The 15,088-nt window shown below is 40.9% G+C and overlaps 1 protein-coding gene and 1 pseudogene across 6 annotated transcripts in view; one reads left to right on the top strand and one right to left on the bottom strand.

Moving 5' to 3' along the window:
• LOC110065111 (epididymal sperm-binding protein 1-like) overlaps window positions 1-2,926 on the top strand; it is a 25,750-nt gene extending 22,824 nt beyond the window's left edge. For all 6 annotated transcript variants that reach the window (XM_089286307.1, XM_089286320.1, XM_089286311.1 and 3 more), the window contains one exon: window positions 1-2,926. This exon is cut by the window's left edge and continues 128 nt beyond it. In XM_089286307.1, the coding sequence (XP_089142433.1) occupies window positions 1-6 (6 nt within the window). In that variant the 3' untranslated portion in view covers window positions 7-2,926.
• A 4,230-nt stretch (window positions 2,927-7,156) lies between these two features.
• Window positions 7,157-8,368, bottom strand: LOC149117808 (uncharacterized; annotated as a pseudogene).
• Between the last annotated feature and the right edge of the window lie 6,720 nt (window positions 8,369-15,088).

A 15,088-nucleotide genomic window follows, 5' to 3' on the forward strand; every position in this document is an offset into this window, starting at 1 on the left:
CCATGAGATCTGGCAAGTGCAGTTAAATAGGTCTTTTGAACAGTTGTTCACGTGACGTGCATTTCAAGAACACACTAATTTACTCATTGGTAATGAATGATGATATCAGAAACGGAAAGAACATTTACAAATAAGCTTACATCTAAATTTTCAGGGTAATATTTTTTAAGAGGGGATTGTTGTGGACGTTAGAAATTAGAAGGATTTGTATTGGGAAATGACGCTTTGCCTTCCAGTCACACACCAGTGGTTTTCCTTGCAAATTCTTGTAATTTTTCAGGTTTTCAAGCTGCCATACAATCTCTGCCTTTGGGTTAAAGGACCTAGAATTTTCCATTCTCCCTGATTTTTACTCACCTTCCGATCTCTAATAGTTATATGCCAGCAGCTAACTTTTCTATTGATTTTTAAACAACGGAAAAGGTTTCTGGAGGGCAAAGCTTCCTCGCTTCCATTCAAAACCTTCTTATTTTTTGGCAATATTCAAATCGTCATTAATTCTCCACCGTATATGCGGCATTGGTCTGAAAATTTTTAGTTTTCTGGCTATTTAAAACGTGCTCTTTCCAGCTCTGAAACCGTGGTTTTAGATGCACATTTGTAGCTTAAAGGAGGAGGTCACTCCTAAAAACTTACATTTTTTTGTCTTCGCCTATAGCAAGTAAACATTCAGCTTTTCCACTCACCGAAGTTTCAGCCTCTGAAATGCCCGCTGTCCTGAAAAAATTCGCTTCGTAAGAAGCGACTGCAGCCAGGCAGTGTTTATGTGACGTCATTCCGTTCGACTTGAAATTGGCGGGAAGGAGAAAAACCTGCAAGTGACTTTTCATCCTTCACAAGGTCAGCACAATCTATTTTTTCTAGCAATTATCCTCGTCACTATCTTCAAAGCTGTCATTTCGGAGTTTGGAGCATGTTTGTCTCAAAATAATGTGGCTCAAGAGAAGCCATAACCCAGAGTGGTAGTAAAAGGCTTGTCGGAAGCCATTTGGACAAAATGACGTCACTAAAACGCGGCTTGGCTGCAGAGTACTGTTCGAAATGGCGGCAACGATGTCGAATTTTGGGCTTCTTTGGAAACGAATTTCATAAGGAAAACCTGCACTTCAGAGGCTGAAACTTCGGTGAGTGGCTAAACTTAGTGCAAGATTTGTATTAGCGTTGACAGAAAAAAAAAAAAACGTTTTATGGAGTGACCTTCTCCTTTGAAGTTTAGAAATTATCAGTTACTTGACCAACAAAAAAAATATTAACCCTTGGTCGAACAAGATTATACTACTGCAACCGCACTACAGGTATGTGCGTGTCTTTTTAGTCATCAACACAAGCAAATTTTGCATAGTCTTGCAAGGAACAGACAGCTTTTTAGAAAACAGTGTCGAAATATCTCTCTGGTTCACGTTTACGGTTGCCGTCCTGTGTATTAGCCCAGCCTGTTATTATAAGCTAAAATAAAAACAATGGGACACCTAAGTAAGCCAATGTTACCTCGGTACTAACGCGAACTTGAAAAAAAGTGTTATTAAAACCTAAGAGCATATCACTGGATCTGGAAAACAAAACACTGTACTGTTGCCAGTGAAACATCTGAAAATTAAAGAAGCCTTTTGAAAACGTGAGAACCCCATTGGTGGATTGCCATAACTAAACGGTGGTAAAAGAATATAAGGGGAATGGGGAGGGGGGAGACTTGGAATAGTTCCTAACGTTGTTCGTCTGAGGGTTATGAGAGTTCAATGTTATACAAGTATGAAACACACGTGTCAAGTGTCGCTATAACTTGTGAACTAAGCAGTCTTCTTAACATTCCTTTCACTTTTTTCTACCTTAACCTAGCCTGTATAAAACAGCGTCTTTCCTCGCTCCCTCCCCTTAGTAGCATTTCGCAAGAAGGACGTCAAAAAAATAAATAAATAAATAAATAAGTAAATAAAATAAAACAAAATAAAAAATAAAAACAAAAATAAAAATAAACATAAAAATGAAAAAGCCAATCGCGATCGGGGTGAGGAGCGAAAAGGGACGGCTGTTTTAGAAGGCTAACCTTCACCTTAAGAAATCGTTAGTAGTGTCTAGAAGAAGCTAGCGATGAAGAATATAACTGATTGAAACTAACGGGAAAACGGGGAAGGCGGATGTCTTGCTTCTGTAGTGTATGTAGGTGGGTTTAGAATTAGCGAGCTGTAGTTGAAAAGTCGACTTGTTAGGTTTAGAAGCCGCTGCTATTGATAATTGACAATTAGAACCCAGTTGCAGCAGAATATTTTGCCATGTTTAAGTTTACATGTCTAAGCTCAGTCAGGTACCAGATAACATGAAGGAAGTAAGACGAAATAGGACAGCAATGGAAAACCTCAAAGTGGATTGAATACACATGATTAGCCGACCAAAAAAAGCGACCCCTGCCTTTTGGTGATCTTCCAATGCATTTAAAAAAAGAGGAACGTAAACTCAGTGAAATATCGTGTAATCTGAAGGCCATTCACAATACCTTTTAGGAGGCCTTAATTTTTTTGCTGTTAATTGGGCTATAAATATAAGTATATGCCTTTAATCATACATAATTTTACAATGGCACCGGAATAATGAGTATCAGTGGATAGAACAGCATTACTCGCATTTAAGTCTAAAAAATTATAGAGCAGTAAAACGGCAGCAAATAAAATCGAATGCAAATAGGTTATAATAATAACAATGATAATGATAATGATAGTGATAGTGATAGTGATAGTGATAGTGATGATAATGATAATGATAATGATAATGATAATGATAATGATAAGGATAAGGATAATGATAATGATAATGATAATGATAATGATAATAATAAACACAGTATGGGGAAAATTGTTCAAGTCCAATTCTCTTTGAATATTAAGTCTGGTTGCACCTTAGAATATAAACTAGCATTTTCATTGCGGTGGAATTGAATGCTCTCCACTTAACTCCAGCTTCTGTAGCATGGATTAGTTGTTACACCGCGCAGGACATCCAGTCCTTTTAAGCTCTCCCTAATTCCAAATCTGTAATTTGCTTGAAATAATTTACTTCAAAACATCAACCGTTATGGCAAGGCTCCTCATTTTTCTCGTATAAGTTGTTTTAGACTGAATTATTTTTTTTGCGAAGCTTACTTAACACTACTCACTGAAGACTCTTTGCGTTCCTCAGCCCCATGTATCTACTTAACAAATAGATTCCATGTTGCAGTTTGTCTGTTCAGTAACTGATCACAGATGACGTCTTCTGTGATTTGTTACCGGAGAGACACACGGCAACATGAATTCTATTTGTCTTATGTTTGGCGCGGTGATATTACGTAACTTTTAACAAATGGCAGAACGCTAGCCTCACTCACTAGGTTATCGTGGTTCAGAACTGTAGCTTTGCCTGTAAGAGTCCCTCTAACAGCCGACAGAAACTTGCATTTTCCGTAGAAATAGAGATCAGTTCCAGAACTCGGCTTCGGAAGGTACTTTTTGCGGAATTCCAAGAGAAAAAGCGATCCTTCGCGAGCAAGACGCGGTGGCCACAGTGCTGTTTAAAGCGCAACGAGGATGTTCGCTTTAGTATTGCTTGTTTGTTTGTTTGGTTGTTTGTTTGTTTGTTTGTTTTTATTTGACCCCGAGGTTCTTCTTAGGAATCCTAGTAATCAGAAAGGTGAAGGTATTGGAATGAGGCGACTAGGAGAATTTCTCCTCCCCCTGGATGGGATGCTAGTCCATCGCAGGGTTACCCCCCAGTATTAAGTTCACCGGAACCCATTTATCCATCTGAATGAAGAGAGGCACTGTGACAGTAGTGTCTTGCTCAAGAACACAAAACAATGTCCCCGGCTAGAGCTAGGGGTGGCGAATGATAAATACGAGACTTTGCGAGACGGCGAGACTAGCGTTTTTCTTTGCGAGCCCGAGACATTTTGACTTTTTAGTTTGCGAGACCGAGACTTCAAAGTGTATTGAGTGCGAGCGCGAGACGCTCAGACTCTTAAAATTCGAGCCCCAGATTTGGTCGAGAGCTATGAGAATGAGCTAGAATGAGTTTGTACGAAAGTCTTACAAAGAAGCCTTTTGTTCTAAACCCTTGTACGAGACATCAGATCTAATACATAGATTTAGGCCAGCCTAAAAGCGTAGCTCCTGGGCCGGGTTGTTCAGAGCCAAATTAAGCTAACCCAGGAAAAGGTAGAATTTTGATTTGAGTTTTGTAACTTTGCGTTGAGTTTTTGTGTATAGTTTTTGGCCTTCTGTTTTGAGTTTGAATAATCACTTTATACACAAAACAAAGCAGCAGGAAACATTTGTATAGGTTAGGGTTAGCGTTAATCGGCTAACCGGTTAACGCGAGCCGGCTAAACGGTTAACCTGCCCTGTTTTCACCAAGTTAACCTGAGATGAGCCCGCGATCCAATCAAAACCAGCACTTGGTCGCGGCCAACTTCAAAACAACACGCGACTTCAATGAGCTGTAAACTTGAGCCCGCGATATGGTCACGTGATACTGGTCAGCGGATACCTTGTTTTGACAGGTGTTAATTGATCATAACATGGATGTCCAATATCAAAGAAGTACACGGTAAACCAAGGCTGCATGTCTCTGTTAACCTGTTATTTGGAGTATGACCGCCATGTTGCGCGACTCCGTCGTGCGTATGCGTCCAAGAACAATACCGCTAGCCAAGGTAACCATGAGAAAATGAACTCACGGATTTCCTTTTCTTTCCTATACGGGTATGGTGCTCCGCTTGGCGGCCCTTTGGGCCGCCGGAGCTCCGCTAAAAAACAAACAAACGAATCGGGACTTCGAGACCCTTAACCTTGCAAAAAATCGAGACTCCGAGACACCGTGTAATAAACGAGACTGCGAGACGCACATAACCGCTTAAAAAACGAGACTGCGAGAGCCGTAAAATTCGACTAAAATTTTGCGAGACCCAGAGTTTTTGAAGGACCATTCGCCACCCCTAGAGCTTGAACCGAGACCGCTCGATCAGGAGACGAGCGCACTAACCATGAGGTCACCGCGCCTCTCACGCTCTTACATTACACTCTATTTTAATTGAATTACAAAGTAAATTAAGGAGCTCTCTACATGCGCTTTACAACATTCCAACAGAATACACCAGAATATTAATCTTTTCTTTGAATGGCGGTATATTGCGGTTAACCACATAATTTTACACAGAGTATTGATCGAGATCCTCACTGGTACACATGTAGGGTCAAGGAAGCTATTCACATAAGAATTCACCCTAATAACATCAACAGGGATAGTGGAATTGAAATTCCTGAAGCATGGATGCCTACGATCAAAAAACACAACAACAGGAGAACGGTACAACAGCCGACCACTGAGGGAACAGCTACTCGCCGGAACAATGGAACAATAGGAGGATCGAAATGCACCAATCACGGCCGACCTTTGTGATATAAATGATACCGTGCAATCAGTCGACCTTATCGCCTGAAGAAGACCAGCAGTAAGCAGTCGAAATGTCGCGATCTACATCTCAAGTGACTACATCGTGAGCCAAACGATAATACACTTTATTATTGCATCTACCACGATGAATAACAACCACCTTTTCCTCGACGTTCTAGGTGTTATGCATCAATCAGCGGCCTCCCCCTGGGGGCCACTCCCGGGGACTCTGGGAGATTTGTCCAAATGCCCTTTCAAACCTCATCAAATCCCCCTGGGTATAGGGCAGAGGAATACTATGGTTGGCCATTCGTTTCAAAATTACAACGGGTATACGCGGGTTTTTTTTTTTGCCGCGTACACTTGTTTACATACGTTACGTATGGGTTTTAAGCCTGTATATGGCTGGTTTGCAGTGCCACGCCATCAAAAATAAAAATTGTGGATATGAAAGTTGATTGATATATAAACAACCTCGCCAAGATTTAGGTCTGTGCAGTTTTTCATTCTCCCGCTATTCGGAGAAGTACTTCACACAAATTTGTAGAGCTTTGCATGGAGTCGCTATGTTTGTGCCCCTCGAAGGGACACAAACACGGCGGCCGTAAAGTAACAGAAACATCTGTCATTGAGTTTTGCCATTGAAACGAAAATTTATAACTCTAGAGCTCCGACCCATTGAAATTAATAGTTTTTCTAGAGCAACAACTGTTTAGTTAGCAGAAACTTCAGCAATAACTCATCTTTTTGACCATTCGAGAGCCTTATCGGGCTGCCATTTTAATGTCACACAACACATAAACTTGGAAATTCAAACGTGCCCTATTTCAAAATGAGGAACCCTGTCGAGCTTAAACGCTGCAAAACATCAAGTTATTAAAGGAGCTTACATCTGATGAAGCTAAAACTTCAGAAGGATTGGTAATTTCTTATTTTGGAAAATGATGACGTCACATGAAAAGCGGCAATACGACCATTTAGATCGCGTATATACGCATTTTTAAAGGACCACATATTTGCGTAAACTCAAGCGCGGGGATATGTGAAATAACTGCCCAAATATACGTGTCCTACAAAGACCCATATATACGCGTGCTTAAATGCGCGTATATGCGGGTCTCGTAAATTACGTTGTATATGCTAGCACGAAATGTGCCTTTTGAAAGAATGGCTGTTCGCGTATGATAGCGATGAAAATTACTTAAACTTAGATGGCGGCAGTGGTAAAATGCCTTGTTTTGATCTATCTGCTATGTAATTTTTGTTACTGCAGCTCTCGGGAGACTGAACTTCTAGAAACAGTTATGCGTCTTTTGAATGACTGTTCAAGATTTTGTCCTCACGCTGATTGTCGTGAAGTTACTGTGGATTATTCTGTACATCGTTTAGTTGATTCATTGGAGGTGCCCAAGTGAATGCTGAGAGGATACGGCCTCTAGAATCGCTGGTGAGACAAATGCAACATTTACTACTTAGATGGGAAATGTTTGCATTAAAAGCATTTTCAAGCACCTCAGTCCTCCTATTAGGGCTTTGCCAACTGTATCAGCTTCTAATGGAAGAGTGGGTTGTCCAGCCTATGAAATATCATTATCTCAAGGGGAGTTTTAGGAAACAGAACGTGATTTTAGTGTATGTCCTATGGGTCTTCACCAGTTAATTCATCTGGTTGGGTGTTATCATCAAATGTGTCCCTGACAGCTAGTATTTCCAGTATTACATTTATCTTATGAAATCACTGTGTACACCCACATTTGTCGAGGAGTCCAGTGGCCCTCTGTGCGTACAGGATTACTATTGCCTTGACTAGGAGGTTTAACTGGGTGTTAATTCTGGAAAGAAATATGTAATGCAAACAGAACAGATCGATTTTGATGGTCGATTCCAGGATGCCATTTTCTTCCATCTGGTAGAACAGGGTCTAGACCGACTCCAATGAAGACCTCTCTCCAGAGACACTCAATTCACTGGGTGTGTACAGACAACCCAGTAATTTTGCTTTCCCTATTAAATCCCCTGTGCCATAGTATAGCTCTTCCTAGCCCTAAATTTTCATCCCCTTCGTCTTAACACACTCTAGAGGGCAATCCATAACTTTGCACAGCAAATAAGAAGAGAGCGAGCCCAGTCGCAGCAGAATTTTTTGTTGTACAACTTAAAGTCTAAAAACGGCAGTGTAGTCCATCAATGTGCCAGAGAGAATTAGGCCCCCTGACGGTGTAAACACGCCTTGTGGGGGTATTGAACCACCTATTAGGCCCTGCTGGGTCAGTTCGAAAAAAACTTTCTCTTACACGCTGACGCTGAACATAGATATTTCTACTTCACAAATGACCCAGCTTGATACTGATACCAGAATTGGGGAACCCACGTCAGTCTTATTTCTCGAATGATCAGTTCGTCTAAATCGTATAATAACATCAACTGCAGAATGACTGAATGTTTCTAACTCTACGCCAACGAGTGGCTCTAGAAACTAATCTTGATATCTGGGACCAAGTAAATCTTATTCTTTTCCTTAAGAACTCCCCTCGATAGGTATTGATATTTTATAGGCTGGACGACACACACTTCCAACAGAAGCTGATAGTCCATACAGTTGGCAAAGCGTTATGGGGCGTACTGAGGTACATGAATCTGCTGTTAGTGCAAACATTTTCCGTCTATGTACTAAGTATTGAATTTGTCTCACCAGCAGTTCAAGAGGCAGAATTCTCCCAGCATTCGCTTGGGCACCTCAGTCCAATGAATAAATAAACGGTGAACAGAATCCACAGCAACTCTTCACAAATTCTCTGCCGTGTTACGATCAGTGTGAGGATGAAAAACTTGAACAGCCATTCACAAGACGCATAACTGTTTCTAGAACTTCAGTCACTGGAGAGCTGCAGTAACAAACACTGAATAGCAGATAGACCGAGACTAGGTATTTCACCTCTACCGCCATATTGATTGCTATCATATACGAACAGCCATTCTCTTAGAAGACACATTTCGCGCTAGCATATACAACGCAATTTACGAGACCCGCATATACGCGCATTCTAGCACGCTTATATATGGGTCTTTGTAGGACGCGTATATTTGGGCATTTATTTCGCATATCCCCGCGCTTGAGTTTACGCAAATATGTGGTCCTTTAAAAATGCGTATATACGCGATCTAAACGGCCGTATATATGAGCTTAAAACCCATACGTAACGTATGTGAACAAGTGTACACGGCAGAAAAACCCCCATATACCTTGTTGTAATTTTGAAACGAATGGCCAACCATAGAATTCTGACAAATCTCCTGCCCCCCTGGGTGCAACAATAAGGACCAGTGTTCCCGTTAACGCACAAATGTACGAATTTTAGGCACAAAAACCAGCTATTTGCTTTCCTTAGACCCTCATTTGAAGTTTGTTGTATTTCAGTGCAGTTGGTTTTACTTCTAAAGAATTCACCAGAACAGCTTTCTTCTTATTTCTGAACTCCAAGCGTTGTAAACAGGCATGTCGACGAAACTTGGTTAATTCAAGCCCTAAATCTCGTGCGACGGCTCGTGCGACGAGGACGCGAAGTGACCACCTCGAACAACATCCGGGGATCTTCGATAGGGTATACCGCTGACCAGCAAATCCCCAGGGTCTTCCCCCTGGAACTCAATCTCTGTGAACAAAAGTGATGTTTCCCTCCACAACCTCGGGCAACAAATATCTGACAATCTCGACAAATGTCGTTAGGTTCCTGCGGGTGTCTTGGGGGTGGCCCCCCCGGGGGGAAGCCGCTGATTGATTCATCAGCTACACGCGTTCGTGCGCATGCGTTCACCAATGGAAAATCGTGCACAGGATGCGCAATGCAGTTCAGAGGAATCACCTTATATCTGGAATATAATTCAACATTAAGCAGAAAACGTTATTTTTATTGAGCTATATGAAATTGCAATACATATCAACAATTATCCTCTGCATTTGCAATGCGGGCAAAAACTAAAACTAAAAAAAATATGAAGCTTTTTTACAAGCTAAGCATTTAATTGAACACTCTGCTAACTAAAACATAAAGCACACTTGCTTAGTGCAATAAATAACTTCCTTTGTACAAAAGTTCACTTTAAAACTTGCCAGCTTTAAAGTATTCAATTCACCAGTTTGCTCTCTGTCAAAATAAAATGATTATTTATACCCCGATCCATTTTTGAAACAATAAAATACAACAATACATAAATAGCACAAGGCGATATTCCAATATCCCGTTCAAAGCCTGAAAATGTTTTCAGGTCTTTTTTCTGGTAGTGTTATGGCTGCATTCGCATCTATCATCATGTCTACAATATTCTAAATGTACGTCTTCAGACTGAATTTCAATAACCACATGAAGTTTAAACGGTTTAAATTAACTTAAGATAAATTCTTGTAAGAGTGCAGATTTACATCCTTTAAATATTTTTTTTTTAACTAAAATAAAATTATACGAAAGGAGGTTATACGTTGCTGTATTTAAATAGTATATAACATATGTTTGTATCGATGATCTCGCAGCTAAGCATACGGCGTTTCCTTCGTCTGTTGTGGGAAAATCTAAGGGCCTGTTTACAAGGAGGGAGGGTTACCCTAGCAAGCGGGTTAACCCTAGCTGGAGGGCAAAAGATAGCCCGGGTTTACAAGCAAAATTTCACAGGTAGGGTTAACCCTACAACCCGGGACAACTAATGCGCGGTTACACTCAGAGGGTCTGGAAACAAAGAAAGTTAACCCGGGTAGGCAGGTTAAACCTACCTGGAGTGTTTACAAGGGAAAAAGTTAACCCGCCTGCCAGGGTAACCCTAGAACGCAGATAGGGTAACCCACCTACCCGGGTAAACGTACCCTAGCTGCCTTGTAAACAGAACGAAGAAAAAGTATGACGAAATATGTGAATGCTAGGGTAACCTGTTTGCTGGGGTAACCCTCTCTGCTTGTAAACAGGCGCTAATTCAATAAAGCGAAATGGATAATGGAAGAAGAGAATGGGGTTTTTAATACCTCATATTCTCAAGGGAAAAAATTGATCCCTTATAATTGAAAATTGACTCTATTTGTGTTATTAAATGAAATCATGCAACATTCAAATCGAAATAGTTGGGCCGTTAACAATCACAGCCAACTTTGTTGATTTCTCATCTCTCTCTTTTTTAAAGAAAAGAGAAATCACAGGAATTACTAGGATTAAGATAATATTGATGTGAAGTATGTAAAAAGAAGATGGAGAAACTGAAGTATATCCAAAGGTAAGTGACGTGCAGGATTAAATCGGGGCTCCCGGCTAAGCAGCTGATTTTCCTAAAACAGACAGCACACTGTGGAACGGGCGGTCTCTCTTAAGCCCGATCATGGCTTCAAGAAAAATGTACCTTTCAGCCTTTCGTTCAGACATGTTACACTGGGAATTGACTTGCACGGAAGTTGCACCCTTGCGAGGAATCGATACAGTGTTAAGTTGCCGCAATCATTTCGAAATCTTCGAAAACGCTTGTTGGGGGCTAAAACGTCGCTGGACAAGCACATTTGAGGAAGTGTTTGCATTAGGCAATTACTCATGCAATCTATGTTGCAACAAAACTGCAAGATCAGATGCACGAAATATTGCCTGTGTAAATGTGCCTTTAAGCTGGCATTTGGAATGCCGACATAGAAACATTTCGATCAAGAAGGCCACAGTGCGATATTCACACTTAATAAGTAAAATTTGCGCAAATGGTCATGTCCGGCCATCCAGATTAAACTGCGGTTTAAAACCGAACTTTGGCCGTTTGCATCCCGCATCCCTAACTTGAAGAGACTGAATATTTAAATCCTAAATATTCGCTCACTGCACGTGAACAGTTTCAAACCGTTGGAAGTTCAACAGTGCGTATTTTTCCAGGGAGTAGGGAGTGGAGGAAAGGGGGGGGGGGAGGGGGAAGGGAAAAAGAGGAGAGAGTTCAGGGGTAAACATGTATAAAAAGGGCCACGGAAGTGCGAAAATTCCATACCCCGTCAAAACGGCGATTTTGTTATTTTGAATTTTGAATCTTTTGCCAATATGAAAGTCACCTTTGTAAGGTAACCCCTGTGGATGTACATTATAAGAGAAACATTCTTCCTCGTATCCCAGAGAAGCGTTACACCAACCTGCAACCCACCCCCCGGGGCTACAGACACCATTTGTGTCCCCCCTTCTGTTAAAGGAATTGGTGGTTCACTGTACATGCATTTTGTCCCAACAGGAACTACATTACAAATTCTCAAGCAACCGGTTCCTCGTCGTCTGTTCTCGGTCGTCTCATTCTTTGCCTCTTGCTTGATTTCTTTCGGCGTTTCTCCGGCGAGTCGCCAAACATCTCGTCCACCAGTTCTTGGTTGTGTTCTTCAGTAAGAGGTTGGTAAGCTCCCCCCTTTTGAGTAACACTCGGTAAATCTCGTTCGTCGTCGGCTACTCTCGGTAAAGTTGGAGCGGTACTCTGCTCCTCGTCTGTGAGTTAGCGATAACCACGCAAAGATTCATTCAAATTAAATCCTTGTTTACTGCTTTTAAAGTTTATTGGTGGAAGGTCGTTATTTTCTTGTTCTTTTTTCTTTGATTTTTTCTTCTTTTTGCTTTGTGTTCTGCAATTGAAAAGAGAATGCTTGAAAATAAGATCAATATCAAGCTATGTGTTTCAAATTGGAAGTAGCACAGTCAGTAGGTCAAGCAGGAGACAAGCAACAGTTGCCAAGTCCTCTAAAGAAGCTGATTATGTTGCTTTGAGTTCAACTACACAGGAAGCTATACGGCTACGCCGTTTAACGGAAGATCTTGGAAAACAGATAGATGCCCCGACTACCGTCTACGAAGACAACCAGGGAGCCATTGAACTGGCAAAGAATGTCAAATACCATAATCGAACTAAACACATTGACATTTATCATCATTTTGTTCGCAAAAGAGTTGTTTACAATGAAATTGAAGTGATTTATTGTCTTACCGGGGACATGATTGCAGACATCATAAAAAAAAAGACTTGCGAAATTTGCCTTTGAGAAACTGAGAGATTTATTAGGTGTGCATGATATTATGTGATTGCCATTGTTAAGCTTTAGGATTCTGAGTGGATCATTGTTTTACCATACAACATAGTTATCAAGTGGGAGTGTTAAGATAATTATGATAATGTATGCTGTATAATGGACTATTATTGTTGGTTGAGTTGAGTTCACATGAGGTAATGAGTTTGTTATCTTCACATCGCCTCGTGTGCTAGGTTGTTCTGTTGTCGACTAGCTACGTGATAGTTGATTATTAAAAGGTGTCCTAAAGTATTGCCTTTGTAGTGATGTAAACAGATCCTTTCCTCACTGCGAACATCTACGAAAATTCCCTAGGAAGTTTTGAAGATGATATCTGGACTCTTCGTTCGGGTTACCATAAGCGTTTAAAGTGGACTGGCCTGGCACATGGCCCAGGCACTGGCCTATCTGCCGGCAGCCAGCTGTCAAAAGTAGGGGGTAGGGGAAGGTGTCTTGTACTGACACCCCCAGCTAGCTAGACTATGAGTTTTTAGTGTTAAATAACCTTGATATTGACTGTGGTTATGGGTATTTCACTCAGTTGTTTAACCTTGTTTGAGGCTTCTGTGTTAACATGGCACCCTGCTGGAGTGGTTCATGCCACGTGCATGCGTGAGGGGCCAATCTCCTAGCCAGGTGGGGTGGCCAGTGGGACTGTCTTTGGGTCAATGCGGGCATTTCTTTTGCGAATTCGATCAGATATATTGTGGCAGAAATGAAGGCAAACGCTCTGGACAGGTGACATTCTCCGTTTTTTGGTGAAACAGTTTTCAACAAGGTGTCAATTCGCATGCAAATTGCGACATTTTGGAGGCATACCACAATGATTCTTCAACCCCAAGGTACCAGCCACCCCACTTTGAAAACTACTGGATCTAGCCACACTGTCAGCTCTGCATATTTCACAGGCGCCTTCGACAGGAGGCTCAGTTTGTGGCTGTTTTGAGCCGGATGATCAGACGCTTATTAGGGCTCATGCGAGAGTAATCAAAATTGTCTAAGAATAATAAAACACTATATAATATTGTAACTACCTACAAGAAAACAAAGTGCTACCAATTGCGATAACTGTAATCAGTAAAATTTTATGGAAAAACTAGGGCATCACTATTAAAAAGGGAAATTAGGCTACTTAAGTGTCATTGTCTGAGAAAGTGTTCCAGGGGCCAAAAGTTGTGGTCAACCGATTTGGCTGAAACTTGGCACAGAAGTTGGGTGCAATGAGATATTTCAAAAGCCAATTTGGCTCACTTCTCTGACTTTTAGTTTTGGAGTTTCAGGGGGAGTCTCACTTTTTGCCCTTTGCGCACCAAAAACCCAGCCTTCCAGGGGACATTTTGAAAGTGCCATAAAATCCAATTGGTAAACTGTGCTTCCAAATGAATTTGACCATGAACTCTACTATAATAGGGCTTTCATTTCATATATGTAACTTTGTCCTCGAGGTAATGGACAGAGAGGAGCCTTGGGCTAGAGTTTGGCAAAAATTGATGTCAAAATTACAACCCAAAATTGCCATTTTTCAAAAACTCAGTGTATCTACCTGCCTTCTTGCATAACTTCTGTACCTATACCATTATTTACTTTAGTGACCCAGTTATCAAAATCAGTTGAGAAAAATTTGACTTATCAAAGTTTGTTGAATTTTTGTCACAAACACTCCATGCCCCTCTAAGGCCATTTAAAATGGAATTTTGAGCATAATTCATGCCATAAACAAACCAAATTGCTGACATGAAACCCTTATTCTGTATTTGGTGAGTGACAATGAATTATTAAAGCCACATCAGGTTCATTGTTCAGAAATACTGTGATTCTTACCTTACAATTGCTCCTAAAAGGCCTTTGATTAGCACAACAAACACCCTGATTTAGCAAAACAAGGGTTCTTAGTGTTTTCTTTCAAAACTTAGTACCCAGCAAACAGCACAAATGATGAAGGCCTTACCTAGATATAACGATCTTTTTGAACGATCCTTGATTTTTTCACTGATTTATATTCAGTTTCAAGTCATAATTCCTTTCCGTTTCTCCAAGCATGGAAAATCTCCATATTTTGTCAGGCCTGATTTTTTTATGATTACAAGATAAAGTTAGCTTAACAAAAACGTTCGTTAGCATATAATCTATGTCTGTTAACAGCCTGCATAGTTCTTGTAAATACCCACCAGTAAATGAGCATGACCATGCATACATAGATATATTACAAACATACAAGCTGCAGTTTATAGCAGTGTCGATGTGATCCGTTATTTCAGAGTCCTTTAGAGCGGAGTAAATGAAACCATCCGTCAAGAAGGGATGTACAGTTAGGAGAGCTAGAAAGTAAAACAAAAAGCTTTTGTTGCCAATGCAATAACCAAACGAGGCCTTGCATTGAGACGATGTATCAACTGGCCCGCCATTTTGGACATAGTAGAGAGTGGGGACTGGAGCGAGTTCCAATTATTCTTCGGTTTCGCGGGTATGTTTTGTCAGGTGTAAGAAATTCGAGGGTAATTTCACGATGGCACTTTGTTCCTTTGGAGGGGTAAGTGATCAGTGCGGTGCCACATCATGGGCTGCGCACGAAACAGGAATGGTTCCTTTGTTGTCCTGCGAGATAGACATGAC

The sequence above is a fragment of the Orbicella faveolata genome, unplaced genomic scaffold, assembly GCF_042242905.1.
Source record: "Orbicella faveolata isolate gen_17 unplaced genomic scaffold, um_ofav_v1 contig_1, whole genome shotgun sequence".
Classification (NCBI taxonomy): domain Eukaryota; kingdom Metazoa; phylum Cnidaria; class Anthozoa; order Scleractinia; family Merulinidae; genus Orbicella; species Orbicella faveolata.